Genomic DNA, 21,168 nt, shown 5'->3' on the forward strand with positions numbered 1-21,168 from the left:
GCGGGGCTCGATCCCAGGACCCTGAGATCATGATCTGAGCTGAAGGCAGAGTCTTAACCCACTGAGCCACCCAGCCGCCCCACGGCATGATGGTCTCTAAGATCCCTTCCGATTCCCACCGTCTGTACTTCTCCCAATAAAATGAGGGGGTTGAACTAAACTGGGAATTTTAAAAATTTCTTCTACCAGGAAAGATTCTTTGTTCTCAAATGAAACCTACAGAATGCTGAAATATAAAAGAGTTCATTGCTTCCACCCAAATGTCTATCGAGTGACAGATGGATAATAAAATATGGTATATCCATATAATGGAATATTATTTGGTCAGAAAAAGGAATAAAGCACCAAACGTGTTTCAGCATGGGTGAACTTCAAAAACATGCTAAGTGATGGGACGCTTGGGTGGCTCAGTGGGTTAAAGCCTCTGCCTTCGGCTGGGATCATGATCCCAGGGTCCTGGGATCGAGCCCCACATCGTGCTCTCTGCTCAGCGGGGAGCCTGCTTCCTCCTCTCTCTCTGCCTGCCTCTCTGCCTACTTGTGATCTCTATCTGTCAAATAAATAAATAAAATCTTAAAAAAAAAACCCATGTTAAGTGAAAGCAGACAGACTCAAATATTGCATACTGTATGATTCTACTTATATAAAGTATTTAGCATAAATAGAGCCAGAGACAGAGAGTAGGTTGGTGGAGGTGGGAATGAGGAGTGGCTATTTCATGGGTACAGGGGTTCCTTTGGGGTGACAAAACATTTCGGAACTAGGTAGGGGAGCTTATTGCATAACTCTGTGAATATACTAAATGCCATGGAATTTAAATACCTAATTTTATTGTATGTGAACGTTACCACCATATATGTGTGTATACAGATACACGTTTCCAGAGTCCTACCCCATGAGCCTCCCCTTTCCCTTGTCCCTTCAGTGTCTCCAAAGAACCCTACGATGTAAATCAGAGTCACTAGATATTACAAAACTTTATCTTAGCTCAAAAGAATTCTCATATGGCAGTTATTTTATTCCTTCAGGGGCCAAATGTATTTTCTCCCAATCCGACAAAGAAATATGCCTGGAACAGTGACATCTTGCTCCTTGGAAACAGAATGTTCCATTGGCAACCAGCTCCCATGTCATTTCTAGTCCACAGTGATCCAGCAGCCTCAGTTTCAGGATATGTCGCTGGTTTTCAACTCAAAGTTCTACTTTAAGTATACCAGAAAAGATAATGATAGCTAAGCCTTGTTTTTGTTTTCTCATACTCTAGTAGAGAATCTTATTGTTGAGTAGTGAACTAAGCATTTAAGTAGCTACTATTTACCAATAGGTTTCCTGTTTCATTTAAATGTCATTTCATAGAAAAGGACACCGAGGCTCACCCAGCTCCACCACATTCCCAAGGTCAGAACTGGAATCTGGTGTCTTTGGGCTCAAGAGAGAGCCTCCCGCTATGCCAAGATGGGTACCAGCAGTCACAGGTTCCCGTTCCCGGGGAAGGCATGAGGACCGCTTTCAGTCCCACCAGGAAACCGACCCCAGCCTCTAAGTCCCCGAGGAGCGTGAAGAGGCCCAGGCATGGACACGAGCCCCCTCTGCAACTTCCCGAGGAAGTTCAAAGGCATGAAGAGGTCAGGACACCTATCTACCGTTTGTCTTCAATCTGTATGGAGAGAGTGAGGACCCACTTTGGGGGTCCTCACTTTGGCTTTGAGTACCCATGAGGTGGTTACTCAAGAAGGAACTAGGGAGGGACACTTTAGACCCTCTTTGGCTACAGACATGTAGCGAAAGGCAAGGGTCATCAATTGTTTTTACAGGGTTAGGTCAGATCCTATTTAAACACAAGACACTCTGGTTTCTAAAGCTGCCTCCCAGCCCAGGAGTCTCTGTGACGACGTTTCCTGCAGCTTTGGACACTTACGATTCAGTACTACTACCCTGGGCACTTTCTGTGGGCATAAATACGGAGCTTTTTCAAGTTATTCTGATACATTTCTACACAGAGGAGTTGAGGATAATTTTAGCCTTTTTATCTGCATGATAAAATTACCAAAATGGTAATAATTATTCTTTACATAAATGCACTTTACAGATTACAAAGTACTTTCATAGACAATAGTCGGGGTTTTTTTTTTTTTAGGTGAAATTTAGGGAAATTACCGGTAAATGACATTTGGCTATTAATATGTACCCATATGTTAACAGGCAAGAATAGAGGGAGATAGGAGGGTTTTATATTAGAATCAAGGTCAGGTTCTAGAAGTTTTAACTGTTCCTGGTTATCAGTTAAAAAAAAAAGGCAACAGTCCAATTAAAACCACGTTCTGCTACTTATGATTGAGAAGTGGTGAATGGTTTTCTCATCCTGGTCCTGTGCCCCATCACTACTCAATTTTCAATCTACAGCTCTCAGAGATGATCCAGAATGCCAGGTGTAGGAAAAGCAAAACCACTAAACCAAGGAAAAGAAAGCTAATTGTGTTTTGATACCATTTAATGTGAAAATACAGTGATTCTCTTACATCTCTTCCTATCTTTGGCGGCCACACAATGGCCTTCAAATTTGTTGCCACCAACAAAATCAGAGCGCTCATGTGTCAAGGTCATCTTTAAAGAGTTGCTCTAATGTGCCACACTGACACGGAGCAGCCCCCCGAACCTCCCCAGAGTGCCCTGCAGTCTCTCGAGACCTCATCTCCATCAGGGAGATCAATAACCCTTGGAGAATCTATTTTCAAGGAATGAGGTTTATTGCAATTAATCTCACCAAACTGCCAACCACCTGCCTGGTCGCGCTCCCAGCCACTATGTTGTGGAAGCCACACCGGGTGTGCACAGGACCCAACAGGACACCACTTTGCAGCTCTAATCGGTGGGACCCATACCTGGCAGGACTGGCCGCGTGGACGGCAGGTGAACCTTCTCAGACAAGTCTCGCCAACACTGGCACTCTGTGGTGGAGAACACTCGGGAGGGGCACTCAGCCGAGCCGGCACCATCCAGCCCGACTCAGAATTTTAAGATAAACACTCCTCCGGAGTGACATTTCCTGCTGGGCAGTGGCCCTCCACCTCGGCCAGTTGGGAGGATCCCCTAGGGGACCCAGAAGACTTATGCAGCCAGGCCTCCAGTTCAGGCTAATTAAAACCAGTGTCTCTAGAAGTGGCGGCCCTCACACTGGTATTTATGAAAGCTCTCCAGATGGTTCTAATGTGCAGCCAAGGGAGAAGCTCCATCGCAGAATATTCTAATGGTATCTCGGCGTGAGCCCGGTTGGTGAGGCATTGCGGTGCGGGGACCTGGAGAACACACCTGGCTTAGGAAGGGGAAGCCAAAGTTCCTTGCAGTCTCGAACCATAGCTGACAAGGGCTGCATTTGCGAGCGTTTGGGTCAATCTGATTTGCCAGGGGTGGGGGGATGTGGGGGATAAAGAATGCTATTTGAAATGCCTGTCTTTGATTTTTCTGCCTCAAACAAGCGTAATGATAATTACTCATCCCATACTTTGTGAGAGCCAGGAACTTGGCAAAAACATAACAAACAAAATACCCAAATGAGATGCCATTCATTTCAGGGGTGATCCCTGGAGGAAGGAGCAGGGCATGTACTCCCACCAGCATCCCCACCTTGGTTATGCGCCCTGGGGTGGGTGGGATGGAGGGGAATTATAATTGCCATAAAGATGATAGAACTTCCAGAACTTCCTTAAAGTGGCTCTGTGAATGTTGAAACAAAAAGCTTATAATGCAAGAGTGTAAATGTCACAAAGAAGGTAAAAAGAAAATGATCTTTATCATGTTCAAGTGACCTGTGGTCTCTCCCTAGGCTTGAGCATTTCCAAGAGAAGCACCCTGTGAACAATGGTGGGCAAGAGGGGATCCCATCTTGGGGGGAAAGGGGGTTTGTGGAAGAGAATCTCCAGATTCAAATAACAATCAGCTAAAAATTCATCATTTGAATCCCAAATGTTGGATTCATATACAAGTCTCCACCTCCTGATTTTAAGTCACTGTATTTGGAGGCTGATAACCATAAATGAAAATATGATGGGTTAGATGGTTTAACATGTACATCTCACCATGCTATGATGTTCTAAGAACCGAGTGGCTAGGACACAGGGAGCAGAGTTGATAGAAATGAATGATATAAAAAATACTTACTGGTTCTCTCTTTTGTTCTTAAGTGGGTCCATGAGGCGCAGCGTGTCTCTGATCACGGCCACCTTCACTTCCTCATCGACAAGGCTGGGGACATTTTCGAACACCCCTGGAGAAAGCTTGAATGGGTAAGGATTCCGTGTTACGGCGGAGGGAGTGACTTGGTACCAAGTGACTATCCTCACCAGCTCTACTGGCTGTGCTGTTAGTTAGGTTTTGCTCATATCAATCTATAGAGGAGAATTTTTAAAAGGCTCCCTTCATGCTACTTTTACAATGGCAATTTCCTTTAACAAATCCACAAAAGACATAGAGGGGAAAACATACATATAGAGCACTCGGTTTATCTAACCATCAAAATCATCCATGCTTGGTGTAGAAAACTTGGAAATACAGACGGGGCTAAGAAAATTAAAAGAACCCATAGAGTCCCCCCAAAACCCAATATTAGTATTTGGTGTATTTCCTTCCAGTCTTTTTTATGCATTTTTTAAGGCGGGGGGAGGAAAAATAAAACCACTGTTAAATTGTACTATTTATCTTAGTGACTCGAGTATGTCGACATGGCTAAATCATATTCATAGAATTTCAATTAGCTCATCTCCTGGGGCTAACTAATTAGTTCATGTCAAAACTGATGGAAAGGCTCAGCTGCTTCTGTGTCTGCAGACCTTAAAAACGCGAAGAACGGCATGCTGGGAAGTTACCATGGGTTGGAAAGGTCTTATATTTATAGACGCTGCTCAGAGCTCCACCAAACTGAAATTATTCAGACTTGGGCAGAAGTTTGCTGGGCCAGGCTGAGAATGTTGAATCTCGTTGAGCCGAGCGAGCACCAGCGGCGGTCGGGCAACATACTCAAGGAGATAGTTCCAGTACTTACCTCTTGCTCGTGTTCGATTCTCATACTGGGGTTCGCATTTACTTCAAGTAGGATAGGCTTCAGGTTTTTCATCAGAAGAATGTCAAAGCCTAGAATCTGGGTGGGATAAACATAATTCAGGATTACTCCCTCCAGCTACAATTTCTTTTCAAGAATCAAGTATGGTAGTAAGGTCATTAAGAGGACAATAAATTTGAATCTTGTCCCCACCCTGGGCCGGGACCCTGGCTTCTCTTGTCCACGGCCTCTCTTCCTCTGGGTGGACTTGTCAGGGCACATAGACAGCAGAACATTTTACAGGAATCTTGATAATGGGACAAGTTCTCATAATGCATTTCAGCATTCTCAGTGACCTCTTTCTTCCTTAACAGGTTTTTTATTATGTTAAGGATCAGTAGTGGTCCATCAATTTCTCCCTCTCCATCTGCTCTCCTCTATTAAGTTGCTTCTCAGCTAGATCTCGGAAAACCCAAGGCTACTTTTCTTAAGCTCAGCTGTACCTCAGTATCCCTGAAGGGCCCTAAGCACACATCTCCCCCAACCCACACGTGGGAGTCAGAAGCCATCAGAGTGGAACCCAGGCAAATGAACTTGGAAAAACAACCCCCCCACCTGCCCAGGTGATTCTGGTAGACCCTCTCAGCTAAAGAGAAGGGAATATTTATTAGGCACCATTTACTATACAATGCACCGATTATGTAATCTCATACCATAATCTCACTTAATCCTCATGACAGTGTATTTGAGGGAGGGATCCTGCTCTCCATTTTACAAAAGCAGAAACTGATTTCTCAGAAAGTCCAAAGGATTTCCCTAAAGACTGACCCCTCACCATTTACAAGATCCAGCGCAAGACAAAAATAAGGGACTCCTTGTTCCAAAAGTACTGACAATTGCACGATGGTGACCCCAGAGCCTTAAACCAGGCACGGAGCCCTTCTGAGCAGGGAGCGCTGTGTCACTGCACCCACACCCCAGGCTAACTCCAACACCATCTGTCCTTGACGCCTGCCCTTCCTTCCGGGCGAGCTGCTTCAGGGCGGGCTGTCTTCTGGCTTCTTTCAGTTCCTCACAAGCCCTAGGATGGGGTGAGCCACCCTGAGCATCTCACTCCCTCTGCCTGGAACAACGCTTCCTCTACATGACTCCTCCTGATCCTTGAGATCCCACGTTCTAATGAGATCCACACTCGAGCCATGAGGACGTCAGATTCTCGGGAGGGCTCTCATTAACTCTGTAGATGAGAAGGTAGAAAGCTTCTAACAGAATTGATAGTCCCAAAGTTTCCAAAAAATTAAGTGGAGAATAAAGGAGAGAAAAAGAAAAAGGGACAGCTGGTGTCCCCTCCTCTGTGGAGTCCGGAAGAAAAGATGAGAGGAAATTCATTTACTTGTCTCTATAGAACGTGCATTCGTTAGATGGTAATTATGAAACTGTAGCTTCACCCTTATTAATGAAACCAAAGCCTAAATGACCATTTTCAGGGGTAATTCAGTATGAGGTTATTCTTCAGGGAAAGGCCATGAGGACGAGAAGTTGGAAAAAGTCATCCTGACTCTATTTTTCTTTCCCCGGTCGCGAGAAGAAAGGAATGGAAATTCGGTAGAAAATGTTACATGCATTATAGATCCGCTGAATAATAAATGACAAGTGGCTGTGAGTGATGAGCCCTTTAAGAGACTCTGGTGACATCATCAGTCTAACTTCAGACCTGGGCTGAGGCAAGTGGTGTTGACGAGGCTACAGAGAGCAGCGGGCTATGGGGCCCAGGTTTGTCATCCTTAGTCATCAACTGCTTTTTCCTCCAACTCAGAAGCTTAGACTCACTCGTTCTCAGCCTGGTGGATGCTTTCAATTCAATGCACAGTGGTTTCATGAAAATAAAGCTACAGGAAAAGCTGGAGAAGGCAAAACATCACCGGCCATATTGAGCTGCACCCACCAATGGTGTGGTATTTTCCAGAACCTATGCTTTGGTGCATGTAGCTGAATATGTAGGATCTTGTACAGAAATGCTTTGGAGCCAGAAAGACTGGGCTCCAATCCCACCTCTGTCTCTCACTCTAGGGGTGGTACTTAGCCTCACCAAACTTCATATCTCCCATCGGAAAAGTGGGAGTCACAATAGCTGATTTGCAGGGCTAGCTGCTAATGGAAGCAAAAAGTACCTTGCCTTATAGGAGGTACCCCATATATACTAGTTGCTTTGCAGTTTCCTACGGATCCCACCACCGAGAAATGGCACGACGTGGCTAAAGGGGCTCATTTCAAATCCTAGTTCTGCCTTTAACTTGTGTAACTATAGACAAGTTACTTAGCAGCTCTGAGCCTGTTTCCCCATCTGTAAAATGGGAATAAGAATAGTACTTACCTTAATTCATTCATGCAAAAAATATTTACTGAACGCTTTCCTATACCCCAGGAACTAGTCTAGCTTCTAGAAATCGAGCAATGGACTAGACAAGTTCCCTCCCCTTATGGAGTTTACGTTCTAGTAGTGGGGGGACAGGACCAAATAAAGATAATGGGATGTAAAATATTTTGCACCGTGCCTGAAACACAGTAAGCATTTAAAGAAGGTCAGCTTTATTATATTTTTTCACAAGTTCAAGGAAATACAATTTGGTTTCTTTTCAAAAGTTCAGTGAAATGTGTTGCATCAGGAGATCTCAACAAGCAGAATAACAGACCCGAGAGGAGCTTAGAGTTGATCTTGTCATGAAACTCGGGCATGTTAGAGCTGGCAAAAAAATCAGAAATTTATTTGGTCCAGTGTTTTTCAAAATGCGGCTCTTTTCTGGGGAAGCACTGGGGAGGCCAGATCAAATTAACTTTTACCTATTTCATATACTGGGGACCCCAGAGAAAAAAGCCTTATATTTTTTTGAAAAACTATTGATCTAGTCTAACAGTCCCTTTATGCAGATCATAAACCTGCAGCTTAGAAAGGGGAAAACCTCTCTCTGATTTGATGGCAGAGCAGGAATTGTCAAAAGGGGAGAAAGAGAGAGAGAAAGCGAGTGCTTTTCTATCACGTGGTACTCTGCCCCCTCTGAGTACTGGAGTCAGCAATTACGGGATGTACACTTCCTACTCCCGAGGAACTCTGGAGATTCCAAGTTATCTGTCCTTCAGCCCTTCTAGAAGCTTCTAAAACAAGCTGGGAACAAAAGGGCCCTGGGCCATTACTTGTAAACTCACGCCAAGGCACCAAGTTACCTTCCAATGAGAGGAGATTGTCTCTTGAGCCCTAGAACTACACATCCATCTGCATCCATAGTAAACACAACTAGGAGGTTGGGTCTCCAATTTAGCATATCCAAACTCACTATCACTATCCAAACTCACTAGCCTCTAAAATGGTCTCATTTTACCAGGACCCCCACCTTCTGGTAATCATGCCCTTGTATAATCCCCTCCCCTTGGGTGTGAACTGCACCTAGTGACTTGTTTCTAAAAACAGCATAGGGCAGAAATGATGGGCTGTCACTTCCAATATTTGATTATAAAAAGACTGTGGCTTCCATCTTGGGATGCCTTCTCCTACTCTCTTGCTCACACACTCTGAGGGAAGCCAGCTGCTGTGTTGGGAACAGCCCTCTGGAGGTCCAGGTGACAAGGAACTAATGTCTCCAGCCAACAGCCAGGGGGACCTGAGGCCTACCCCCCAGGCTCCTTCCCCAGTCAGGCCTTGAGGTGACTACAGGCCTGGCCATCATGTTCATTGCAGCCTTTTGAGACACTGAACAAGAGGGAGTCCCCTAAGCCTGGGTTCCTGATCCACACAAACTGAGAGATAATAAATGTTTGTAAGTTCAAGCTGCTAAGTTTTGGGGAAATTTATCATGTAGCCATAGATCATTAATATACCTCCTTTCTCTAAAATTGACTCTGCTTCCTGTACTCCTTATCCACCCAATTACACAAGTCAGAACTCTCTCCTTTGTCTTTCATATCCAGCTGTTCACCAACTCCTGCTCAATGTATCTCCTGTACATCCTACCTCCTAAAGAACTTTCTGGAGCTGACCCATCCTCACTGCTCCTGGCCTCCATTTGGTCTGCACCAGCTTTCACCTGGACTAATTTAATAGCCTCCCCATTTATTTCCTGCTCTCCAACTCACCTCTCTAGATCATCTGGCACAAGGGGTTCCCAGGAAAATTTTTCTAAAATGTAGAGTATTAGCATTCCTCTGCCTGACATCCCTGCCTGCAGAATGAAGCCCCAGTGCCTCGGCATATCCTACAAATTCCTCTACGACTCACCATCGATCTCACATTCCAGCTTTATCCCTCCCCCCCCCCCCCCACTGCACATCTTGGGCTGTAATTGTGCTGAACTATTAGTAATTTGAGGACTTTTTACTGCTCTCTGCCTTGATACTCTTCTGTCTGGAAGATGACTTTATTGATGAAGTATTTATTGAGCACCTATTAAATAACTAGGTATTGTTCCAGGCACTGGGGATAAAGCGGTAAATGAGACAAATGATGTTTTACTATCCTGCCCTCTTGGAGCTTACAGTCTAGTAAAGAGGGAGAGACCACAATAACTTAGTGATTAAGGCCACAAAGAGTGTGATATGGTGGGCAGAGGGGAGGGTTGGTGGTTTAGAAGGATGACCAGGGAAGGTCTTGCCATCCCATTGTCTTCTGACTTCCACAGTTTCTGATGAGAATAACTTTTTCATTATTCTTTGTTCCTCTGAACATAATGTATCTTTTCTCTCTAGCTGCTTTTAAGATTTTTTTTAAATCATCACTGGTTTTCCACAATTTGATTATGATAAGTTTTGGAATGTGTGTGTATGTGTGTGTGTGTGTGTCCTTCTTGGAGTTTCTTAAACTTCTTGGATTGTGGATTTCTAGTTTTTATCAAATTTGGAAATTTGGGGCCATCTCTGCAAATATCTTTCTGTATTTTTCTTGTCTCTTCTACTCAGGGAACTCCAAATACACATATGTTAAAATACTTGATATTGTATCATAGATCAATGAGGGTCTGTTCACTTACATTTCCTGTCATTTTCTCTTCTCTGTTTCATTTTGGATAGATTCTATTGCTATGTCTTCAAGTTCAGTGATCATTTCTTCTGTGGTATCTAATCTGCTAATCTCATTGAGTGAAATTTTCATCTCAGATTTTGTATTTTCTTCTCTGGAAGTTCCATTTGGTTCTTTTTAATAGCTTCCACTTCTCCTCTTCATTAAGCTCATATTCTCCTTTAAAATATTGTGCACAGTTATAATAGCTGTTTTAACATTCTTTTCCTACTAGTTTCATCATTTCTGATAATTCTGAGTCTGTATGGATTTTCCCCCCTTGATGTGGGTTACCTGACCTGCTCTGTGAATGTCTGGATGCTGGATGCTGGACAGGAATGGATGCTGGATACTATGAATGTTATAATGCTGAGTGTCTGGATTTTGTTTTCTATTAAAAGGGGGTAGGCTTTTTTGGTAGTTATTTGCAAAGTAATTTGATACCTCCAAGGTCTACTGTTTAAGCTCCACTAGGTTAGGTCCAGAGTAACTTTCATTCCAGGGAAGATTCAGTCCATTAAGGCATAGCTTCTCTGGAACCTCCACTGAATGCTCCCAGTGACCACCAAGGACTGTCCACACCAGCTACTCAGAGCGTGAGCATCTCTCCCTGTTTTGTGTGAGCCTGGGAGTTGTTCAGCTTATCAGTTCACTGGTCACTCTTTGCCCGACTGTATGCATCAACACTCATACCGAGGTGGCCTAACACCTAGCAATGACACAGGGATCTCTGCATCCCCAGGGATGCACTTTTGCTGCTCAGCTCCCTCCTTTTCAGCATTCTGCCCACAGAATTTCTGCCATCTCAGCCTTCCCAAACTTTGATCTCCATCTCTGCAGTTCATTGAGGTCACAGGGATTGAGTATCCCATCTCTGTGTCCATGTCCTGGGGATTGTTCCCAGATAGAAAGTTGTGGAAACCATAGGACTCAACCCCGTTTCCACTCCCCAATTCCTCAGGGATCACAGTGTTGAGCTGCCTTGTTGTCCAAAGTCAGAAACACTTATTTCATGTATTTTGTCCAGTATTCTTGTTGTTTTCAGCAGGATGGTTAGTCCAGATTTGTTATTCCATCATGACCAGAAGCAGAAGTTTCACGAGGTGATGCATGAATTGGGACTGAATGAGGTGAGTGGGTAAGTCATCTGAAGAGCTAAGGAATAGCATTCCAGGCAGAGGGGACAGCGAGAACCAAGGTCACTTCTGAACAACAGCAAAGAGTGAACAAGAGGGAGAGTGGTAGGAGATGAGGTCAGATAGGAAGACAAGGAACCGATCGTGTAGCATCTTGTAGGCCATGGTAAGCAGCCAGGATTTTAAGTGCAATGAGAAAGCCATTGGAGAATTTGCACAAGGGAAGTAATTGGATCTGACATGTTCTAAAAGAATCATGTTGGATACAGAGAGCAAAATAGGCCATCAGCAGCAAGGGTGGGAAACGGGGCATTAATTAGGAGGCTATTGTGGTGGTACAAGTGCAAGGTGATGGCTCTCTAGACTGGGACAGTAGCAACGGAGCTGGTTAGGATGTATTTTAAAGTCTATTTGCAAGACTGGTTTATGTAGCAAACCTAGGAAAGAGGGAAAAAGAAGAAAGGATGGCTCAGGTTTTTGCTTTGCATAACCGATCGAATGCTGTGCATTTACTGAAATAGGAAAACAATGGCAAACTAGGTGTGGGAGGGAAATCAAGAGTTTGACTTTGGACATGTTGAGCATGAGAGTCCAACTAGATATCCAAGTAGAAAATGGAAGGAGGCAGCTAAATATACTAGCCTTGGGGCTAAGTGAGATCATTTAGGGAGTGATTGTCGATAAGGGAATTTCCTAAGCACTGAGTGCTGGGAATCTCCAGCACTGTAGGTTCAGAAGAAGAGGCGCAGAATCAGCAGCCAGTAAGGCAGAAGGAAAAGCAGGCCACGGTGGGAGTCCCTCGCCTCTCTCTGCTTGCCAAATTCTGCTTCATGCCTGAAGCTCCAGCTGCAACAGCTCCTCCTCTGGGAAGCCCTCCCTGACTGGGTCAGGCAAAGTTAATTACTCCCTTCTCTGTGCACTCCCAGCATCCTGTAGAGGCCCTCCTCCAGCACGCAGGATAAGCAGTTGTGATCCCCAGGTGGCAGTCTTCCCTGTAGCCTGCGCCCCCTCACAGACCATGTCTTACCCACGACCACCTGCCCCACAACGAGCTTGGGGCTTGTCTCAGTGCAAGCCCAGGGAATATTCCAAAGGAAGAAGAAAGCTTATGTATCAGAAGTGGCCAAGAAGGCTTTACGGAGAAGGAAGGATTTAAGCAGCACTTTGGTGGAAGCACTGAATTCCAAAAAACAGTGAGACTGGCGAGAGCATGCCAGGCCAAGACAGAGGAGGACGCATGGGCAGGCTTGGGAAGGCACAAACTACGTCTAAGAGGAGCTGCTCTGTGTGGCAGGACAGATGAGGAAACTGAGGCGAAGGAAGGTGAACCTCCAAGCTCACCTGAAAGGAGGAGCTGGTATTAGCTCAAACCCAGGGCCTCGGAGATCGAAACCCAAGCCCTTGCATGACCACAAGGCGGCTGCTTCATCTCCTTCCTAGGGGGCGTCTGGGGCTAAAGGGGAACAGGAGATCAAAAGAACAAAGAAGGAGAAGCACCTTAGGCTTCAGGAACGGTGTCTCCTCCAGACCTCTAAGGGAAAAGATCACGCACCAAGAGAAGAATGAGACTCAGAGCTAAAGGAAGATCAACACCCAGCAGCGGAACTGGGAAAGAATGTTCTTGAAAGCCGAGCTGGAAACCTTTTCTCTGCGTGTGTTTTTCTGCCACATGAATCATCTACCCCCATGTGGACCTGACTACCGAAGCCAGGGTCACACTGCTGCCCTCAAGAAGACTGCCGTGAGGATGTGTTGCGGGGGGGGGGGGCCTGGCTGCGCGATGGCAGGAGGGGGTGGGGGACGGCGGGCAGACCACGATGACAGGGCCGCCGCGTTCCTAGGCAACAGATTACAGGAAGGCTGCCCACAGCCTAAGCCGTGCCAGCAGCCGCTCCGGGCCACCACAATTTCCCGAGTAGTTATTGTGGCTATGATTGGAAAGGGGTCACAATCACATGTTTAAGATAAATGTAATGTCGCTGGCTAGAGTTTATGTCCGGGAATGCGGCAATGTGGGCCCGGCCCAGGCTACAGGCGAAGGGGGCATCACGACAAAGCAATCATTTCTTGTGCGTGCACAGAACATTGTAGTTTGCAAAGCCCTTTATACTCTTTATCTCACATGCAATGGACAACAGCTCTGTGAGGAGGCTGAGGAAATAGGCACAGAGAAGTTGAGTGCCTTAGGTAAGGTCACACAGCAACTCCATAGCAGAACTACACCATTTCCCCCAATCTTTGGGCTTCAAGTTACTTCAGGTATCTGAGACCCAAACTAACAAGTGTCTTATCAAGTGACTGGAATAAAGAAAGTGAGAGAGGACTCCAAGGTGAAAAAAAACCTAGTTATTTTCTCAATCACTGTGAATCTGAAATGTATGGGAAACGCAGTTTTGAACATCTAACACTTTACACCTTGTCGGAAGTTTTTCTCCCACAGTGCCTCAAGCTCCTCCTAGGAAGGCAGCTGGGAAAGTGGGTGTAGGTGATGGACAGAGAAAGAAACAGAGGCCCAGGGTAGTGAGGGAATTTGCCCAAGGTCACACAGCTGCAAAGGGGAAGAGTTCCTCCTTGGAGCGTTGCTTCCAGTCCGGTGCTCGTCCCCTGACCCCGGGCCTGGAAGCAGTTAGTGTTGGTCTAGCAATGGAAAACAGACATGGGGCTGTGGTTCTATGTGCGAGACATCGTCTGTCCAAACCAGTGGCTCCCTCCTTGTCTGCCCTCCAATTCCCAACAGCCCCAGCCCCCGGTTCTACCCCAGTGGCTGCCCCATGCAGCCTGTCCACAGCAAGACAAGCAGCAAACCACTGCCCCTGGCGCTCCCGCCGGCCCCTTCACCGTGCCAGGGCTCCGTGGCTTGGCTGGTCGTGCTGGGCCCACATGACTCTCCTGGAATAGATGTCACCGTCAGACACATGTGGCCACACAGTCCCCCGGGATGACCCCTGGAGGCCTCCACGTTGCAACTGTCTCCTCTGCCCTAACCTTTTCACGGCTTGGGATCGGACTTGTTTTCTCTGGTCCTATCTCCAAGTTCTGCCCACTTACCCTTTCTAATGCCTTTAGCTCCCTATGTGATGCCTGAGCTGGACATCCTACCTGGGAACCAGAGCCTGGGGTCCAAGTGCCTAAGGACGGATCTCTAGAGGACAACCATCCCTTCCTGGAACTGGCCACTGATTGATTTGCCCTTCAAAGGGTTCCACCGGCCGGCCCGGAAATCCTGCTGACTGGTGCCCAGCCCCAGGGGGAGCCACTCTTTTGGGAGCCTGCACCTCGGGACCAGCCTCCTCTTTTGCCATCAAATAAACAGCCCACCCATCAGAGATTCTGCTCCCCCCGCTCCGCCCGCCTCTCCCCTCCCTTCTCGTTCCATCTTGCTCTCCTGCCACATTCTTGGATGGAGGACGAGAAGCAACCCAAACAAATCGTGTGTTTTGGTATCGGCATAATAGCAGGTGCAAATGAAACAGGGCCCAGCAACCCACCTCAACATGCGGTGGAAAAGAATGTTGAACAAGACTGTTTACTTCATAGCAGCATTTGTATAAAGCTGCAACCCAAGCAAAACAAAGCAATATACTGTTAGGGATACATTTGTGCATAAGAAAGGTATTTTTTTAGGCAGGGGAATGATAAACATAAAATTCCAGACACTGTGACCCTGGTGGGGGCGGTGGGTAGGGAAATGGGCACAGTATAGCTAGCGGGTAGTCTTGGGTCAGGAGGTGGCGCTTGGGATGCCCATTTTGCTGTTCTGCTCCAAAGCTTAGGGACAGGTTCTGTGTGTTCTTTTTATGTATTCAACTGCCACAGAGTAATTTTAAAGATGAGTCGGAGAGGGTCCCAGAGGTCCTCCTTCTTCCCATCGGCTCCCCACTCTGATTATCTGGTGGCAGGGACCTGGCTGTCTACAGAGTGTCCGGACTCCAGTCTCGCCTGCTTCACGGCTCTGCTCTCCCTCCCCCTTCCCTTCTGGCGCTCGGGGTGCTTCCTCTGTTGATATCCCTTCTATATCTCAAGCCCCTTCTTGCTGGCCTCCGGTGCAGGTCCCTCCCCCAGGCCCCACCAACTGTCCCTTGCCTAAACGGCCGTGCCCTCAAGAGTCTTCTGAGGCCCTGTCTCTTCCGCAGCCTCACATGGCTTCAGTCATCGTGTGAACGCTGATGGGTTCCCAGCCCATGTGAACACTGATGGGTTCCCAGCCCAGCCCTGTCTCTCTCACTCCTGAACTCCAGGCCCAAATGTCCAACTGTCCACTCAAACTCTCCAACTGGACATCACATGGGCTCTTAAAGGGCATGTTCAAGTCCAGCTCCTGACCTTCCCCACACACGCCTTTCCTGTGGCTTCTACTCATCCATCCAAATGCCTAAGCCACTGTGAGTCAGTCTTGGTTGTCCCCTGTTCCTCACTGCCACGGCCTCACCACTCTCTCCAGCCCCATCAGTCACCAGCCCCGCCCTTCCGCCTGCTACATGGCTCTCAGATCTACTCTCTCCACCAGCACCAAGACCTTCCCAGTCCAAGTGAACACCAGCTCTTGCTTACAGGAGAGCAATTGATTCCCTAGTCACCTCTCTGCTCCCAGCTGTGCCCAATCCACTCTCGACCCTGCTGCTGGTTTGTTATTTGCAATGTGAAAATCTAAGCCCACCATTCACCTGTCTACATCCCACGGGGGCCCCACTGCCCTCAGCCTTCCGTAACTCGGCCACTACCTACCGCTCCCACCTCCTCTTCCCTCATCTCCCTCCAAGCTCTGTCTCAAGCCCCACCCTCCAACCACACAGAACCTCTTTCAATTCTTCAAATTGCATGACTCCCCCGTCCCCCTAAGGCTGCGAACATGTCCCCCCCGAACACTGTCTCCCCAGCCCTATCCAGGATCTCTGACTTCGTCTAAGCGGAGGCTTCCCAGGCCACCCTCACACCCAGCCAGAAAATGCCAGACGGTCCCACAACGTCACAGTGCCCAGACCATTTCTTCCTCTACTCTAGCACATGTGACATATTCATATGAGGCGCTTTTAAAGGATTTGTCTCCCACATTAGTAAACTCCCTGCCTTGGCTGGGGGAGCCATGACCGACCATCTCCGCAGTACCTGAGACAAGGCCCTGGCCCCCTACGAAGCAGGTGGTACAAAACACTGGAAGGAAGGATGAATAAATAAATGGCAAGCACTGTGCTTGTGTTATTTCATTTAATTCTTACAAGAATCCTCTCAGGGAGGTACTCTTCGTCTCATTTTACAGGTGAGAAAAGGGAAGTAACTTGCCTCAAATCACACGACTAGCAAATAGAAAGCCGGACCCAGGTTTAACAACAAAGGCCACACCGAAACTACCCCCTCCCACACCCCCCCACCCCCGTCCCCGCTCTGGCCACCCCGCCCCCACCCCTTCCCACAGGAAGCCAGGGGGCCCTCCACAGGTCCTGTGAAGTTTGGGGAACTCAGGCTGGGACTGGCAACAGTTACCTGGAAGCACGTGGGCCCCGGCCTCCCCGCGGGGATGTCTGACTGGTAGAAAACTTTGAGCTCTGGAGTCAAGGCAATGACAGTCTTAATCACCAGGGAGATGATGTCAGACCAGACCTTCTTGATGTCAACACCTTTGGAAGACAGCCTACAGAGAATGCTAGAGAAAGTCCTCTTGCTGCCCGTGCTCGTGCTGTCCGAATGGACGAAGTTGCCACTGTGGATGTTCAGGGAGTAGTTGGTGAGGTGCATGAAGGTGTGGTGCAGGTTTTTGGGGCTGGGCTCCTGGTATGGCTCCGTACAAAATCTGGAGAGTCCGTCTTTGGCTATATAAATCTCTAGGGGGTCTAAGGACTTGAGTAAGACATACAGACGGATGTCAAACTTGAGCTTGTCGATCAGAAGAGGTTTGCAGATGTACTCCTGGACCACCGCCGGCCGGCTCTGTAGGGTCCCTGCCAAGCGGATGTCACTGGGGTCTTTAATGAGGTAGATGCCATCACCCTGACAGCCACTGTCAGGTTTCACGATGAACGTGGGTTTCCAGGAGGGGTCGCCATCTTTCACCATTCGAACCTGGTGGGGGAAAAAAGCATGGTTGGCATTACATTCTTTTCCTCTCCGGGCCCCCAAGACAGAGCAGGACCTCAGCTAATGTTTGGGGAAGGAGTGATAAAGTGAGCCCCATCCGTGGGAGTCTTCACGAAGCACCGGGGAGATAACAATGGGACTAGGTATCGAGATCCGGACCTAAGACCTGTCCTCAGTCTTGTCCTCTAGGAAGGGGACCGGGAGTGTAGCGGGTCTGCGGTCACAGGACCTAAGTCCAAATCCCACGTCTTTGTCAGTTGTGAGGTCTAACACCGGGCAAGCCATTTAACTAATGATGACATGTTAATGGTGAGGAGGAGGAGAGGCAGAAGGAGAAGGATAATGGCCTAGCACCATCTTTTTAAAAAGATTTTATTTATTTATAAAGAGAGCATGACCGGAGGGGTAAGTGAGGCGGGGGAGAGGGAGAAACTGACTCCCCACAGAGCAGAGTGTCCGATGCGGGGCTCAAACCCAGCATCCTGAGATCATGACCTGAGCCGAAAGTCAGATGCTTAACCGACTGAGCCACCCAGGCGCCCCGGCCTCACACCACGTATGAGTGCCTGAGACGTGCCAGAGACTCTACGAGGCACTGGACAGCAGTCACCTACTCTGACCCTCACAGAGAATATGATTCTCTTCTCACGGCACAGGGAGCAGAGAGGGCAAAGCCGATGTTTGGAGTGTGGGCACTGCAATCCCGCTGCCCGGGCTCCACCCTGGCCCGGCTCTTCCCACGTGACCTTGGGCAAGTTACTTAAGGCCTCGGTGACTTCCTCACCTACAGAACGGCAGTGAGATTGTTCTGAGCAGTAAGATTGTAAGATTCATCTGAGGATGAAATGAGATGAGGAACGCAAAGGTCCAAGCACTCAGAACCGGAGCCGGGGAAGGCAGCGGGAAGCCCAGCTCTTCCTGCTTCTTAAGGATGAAGTCAATTGTCCGCTAACTGAGAGGTGGAACAGGGATTAGAATCTCCATCAGGGACTCTAAAGTGTCTGCACCTTCCTCTCTCCTACTGGGTTTCTGCTCCCTCCTCTTAAAAATGGGCATCTAGGAGCTCCTGGGTGGCTCAGTGGGTTAAGTGTCTGCCTTCAGCTCAGGTCATGATCCTGGGGTTCTGGGATCGAGCCCCGCCTCAGGCTGCCTGCTCAGCGGGGAGTTTGCCTCTCCCTCTCCCTCTGCTCCTACTCACTCTAGCTCTCAAATAAATAAATAAATAAATAAATCTTTTAAAAAAAAGGAAAATAAAAATCAAAATGGGACCCAAAAACCTACCCTCATGGGGTCACAGTAAAGAGGAGAGAAACTAAAACGTGCAAAGGGCCGAGCCTAAGACCAAATGCGGAGCTCGCGCGGGGAAACGTTCGTGTTACCACTTGGATCTCCTATTTGGTTCCTCTCGCAGACCCCCCCCCCCCACCCTCCTTCAGTCCTTTGAGATGGTTCTGAAGCTAGATTCTGCCATCCGTACTATCGTACCATTGACGGTCTTCCCCGCTCCAGGTCAGCGGCACACGCACAGAATTATCCGGGGCACTTGACCCATCCAGACAGTCAGTCTGGATCCACAGGTCTGCATAATTCACGCGCACCCAGTCCCCCCCGGGACACTCTCAGGTCCGCCCTGCAGCCATGGAGAATGAAGAGTTGGACGCGGAGGAGGCGGTGTGCAAGAGCTCCCGACCGGACCTTCCATTCTGGGCTGTTCTGGGCTCTGTAACTCCGAGCCATGCCTGGGGCCTGAGGAGGGGGCATCCCCCCACACTGGACTCACCCCAGCCCTCCACCTTTGCTGCGGGCGCTCAGCCCAGGACAGCTGCACTCTGGGTTTTACTTATCTCTCTGGCCAGCCTATATTTCTAAGTGAAGCTTTTGCCAATTCCTTGGGCACTGTCGGTTACTCCGGGCTTGTAAAAGATCTTTAACAATGGAGAAACACTTAAAACCTTAATAATGGTCCACATCAATTGTTTCCCCTTGTCAGCAGGATTCGGGAATGGAAGTTCACAAGAGATCAATGCAAGCCTCCCAGGGCCCTCCACGGAGCCTTTCTTGTAACTACGACCTTGACGTTTATGTAGTTATTTAATATGCATCCAAAGCATTCCTATATTTGGCCCTTCATAGTAAATACAAGCATGTGGGAGGAATGGCAGTTATGGATCAAAAAGTGAAAAATGTCAAGTTTGCACTGATGGATAATTTTTCCCTCTGGAAAGCTTTTACTATGCTGAAGATACTAACAGTTCAATATATTATGGGGAGCACTATTTTCTCCTTTGAATTCAGTGTATATGCCTTAAATAAATTAAACTACATGGTCAATAGTCTCTGTCATTCATTGCATTACTGAATATTTCTTCTGTTCTTTGCCAGGGTAGGACCATACACGTCATGATTATTAATACTAACAGGATCATTGAAATTTTAGAACCGGGAGGATCCTTAGAGATCAGTGCCGCTCAGTCCTCCCATAATTCAAACTGGGAAGCCGAGGCTCCGAAAGGTGGCGTGACTTGCCCTGGGTCCCCTCACTGGATGGTTCAGAGGAGAACTAAGGTCATCAGACCTTACTGCAGGCTCTCTGTGCCCACTTACCTCTCCTAAGTTAAAGGTAAATGCCTCTTTTTCCTGAATACTATAGGGAAGATTCTCTCCCTATGGCAGAGAGTGTCAGTGTCTGAACTCTGGCTGCACACTAAGGAGTCTGGACCCTGAGCATGGCCTTCTCAGAGCTACAACCACAGATGCTGAGTTTGCTAGGGCCTCCCCCGTTCCAGAAGCTTCTGCCCAGGTTCCTGGCTTATTATAATATAGGTACAATCTATGAGAAAGCCTCAGAACTCTGAGTTCCCATGGCCACCAGATCCTTCAGTGGCTTCTATTTTTATAAGGGAAAGAGATTTTTCCAGAATTCATATTCACCTCTCCTCTGAGGTTTTACCCCAGAGTGACCCTTTCCCTCCCAGTTATTAAAATTAAGAACGAATGCACTAGTTCTTGGCAAGAACACATGGACTAGAATAAAAATATAGTCTCTCTAACTAGGCCCAAGCCCCAGAAATTCTGATTTAATAGATCTAGGAGGAGACCTGGGCATGTGTACTTTGGAAAAAGCATGAGGGATGATTCTGATGTTCACTCTGCTTGAGAACCACTGAACTAATGTGAATTGAATAAAAATACAATCGGGGACCAACATATCGGATGAAGTTTTATGCACTGATGTCAGACTGAATGGGAGGAAGACCTGCACGTACACTACAGCTGCCGGTATCTCCAGTTTTACCCAAAGCTGCTGTAGGACGTGAAATCCATTATCTTGTAACTATGCACGGATGGCTGAAAGAGATGCAAAGAGGATGTGGTGGCCTGATTGCTTGGCAGGCATCGGGCCTATTGAAAAATGCGTCTTTTACTGCCCCCTAGTGGATGTTGAAGAAATGTGACTGGAAAAGACCCCTCATTCAAAATTCCAACTTTTAGCAGTAACCTGCTCTATCAAGATGGTCTTAAAGAAGCACCGCTACAAAGAGCTCTCTCTGTAGACTGTTAGGGTAAAGTAAGATCATAGTTCAAATGAACTCATCTCTACAAGGCCAGGGTTGGCCAAGGTCACATTTAGCGTTCATGCTCTCTGTTCTTGAAATACATTTCAAGTGTTCTCCCTACTACACAGATGGGACTATCTGCTAAAATTCTCTCTTAGTATGTATAAAACTTCTAAAATTATGGGCAGCATGAATATGAAATCCTGTAAATATATACCACAAAAACATCTGTGGCTTTTCTATTCTTCACTGTGCTTTTTTGTATTTTCCCAACTTCCCATTACGGGAAAAAAAAAAAAAAATGAGTAGCGAGGGTCGGCA

General features: G+C 47.4%; 1 protein-coding gene across 1 annotated transcript in view; it reads right to left on the reverse strand.

The window, feature by feature from the left end:
- Positions 1–21,168, reverse strand: part of TTLL11 (tubulin tyrosine ligase like 11) — a 223,716-nt gene that overhangs the window by 116,888 nt on the left and 85,660 nt on the right. The window contains exons 4-6 of the mRNA XM_080819651.1: positions 16,700–17,275; positions 5,039–5,134; positions 4,159–4,274 (exon numbers count right to left, since the gene is read on the reverse strand). Of these exons, the coding sequence (XP_080675777.1) occupies positions 4,159–4,274; positions 5,039–5,134; positions 16,700–17,275 (788 nt within the window). The remainder of the gene's footprint in view (positions 1–4,158; positions 4,275–5,038; positions 5,135–16,699; positions 17,276–21,168) is intronic.

The sequence above is a fragment of the Martes martes genome, assembly GCF_963455335.1.
Source record: "Martes martes genome assembly, chromosome: 12".
Classification (NCBI taxonomy): Eukaryota; Metazoa; Chordata; class Mammalia; order Carnivora; family Mustelidae; genus Martes; species Martes martes.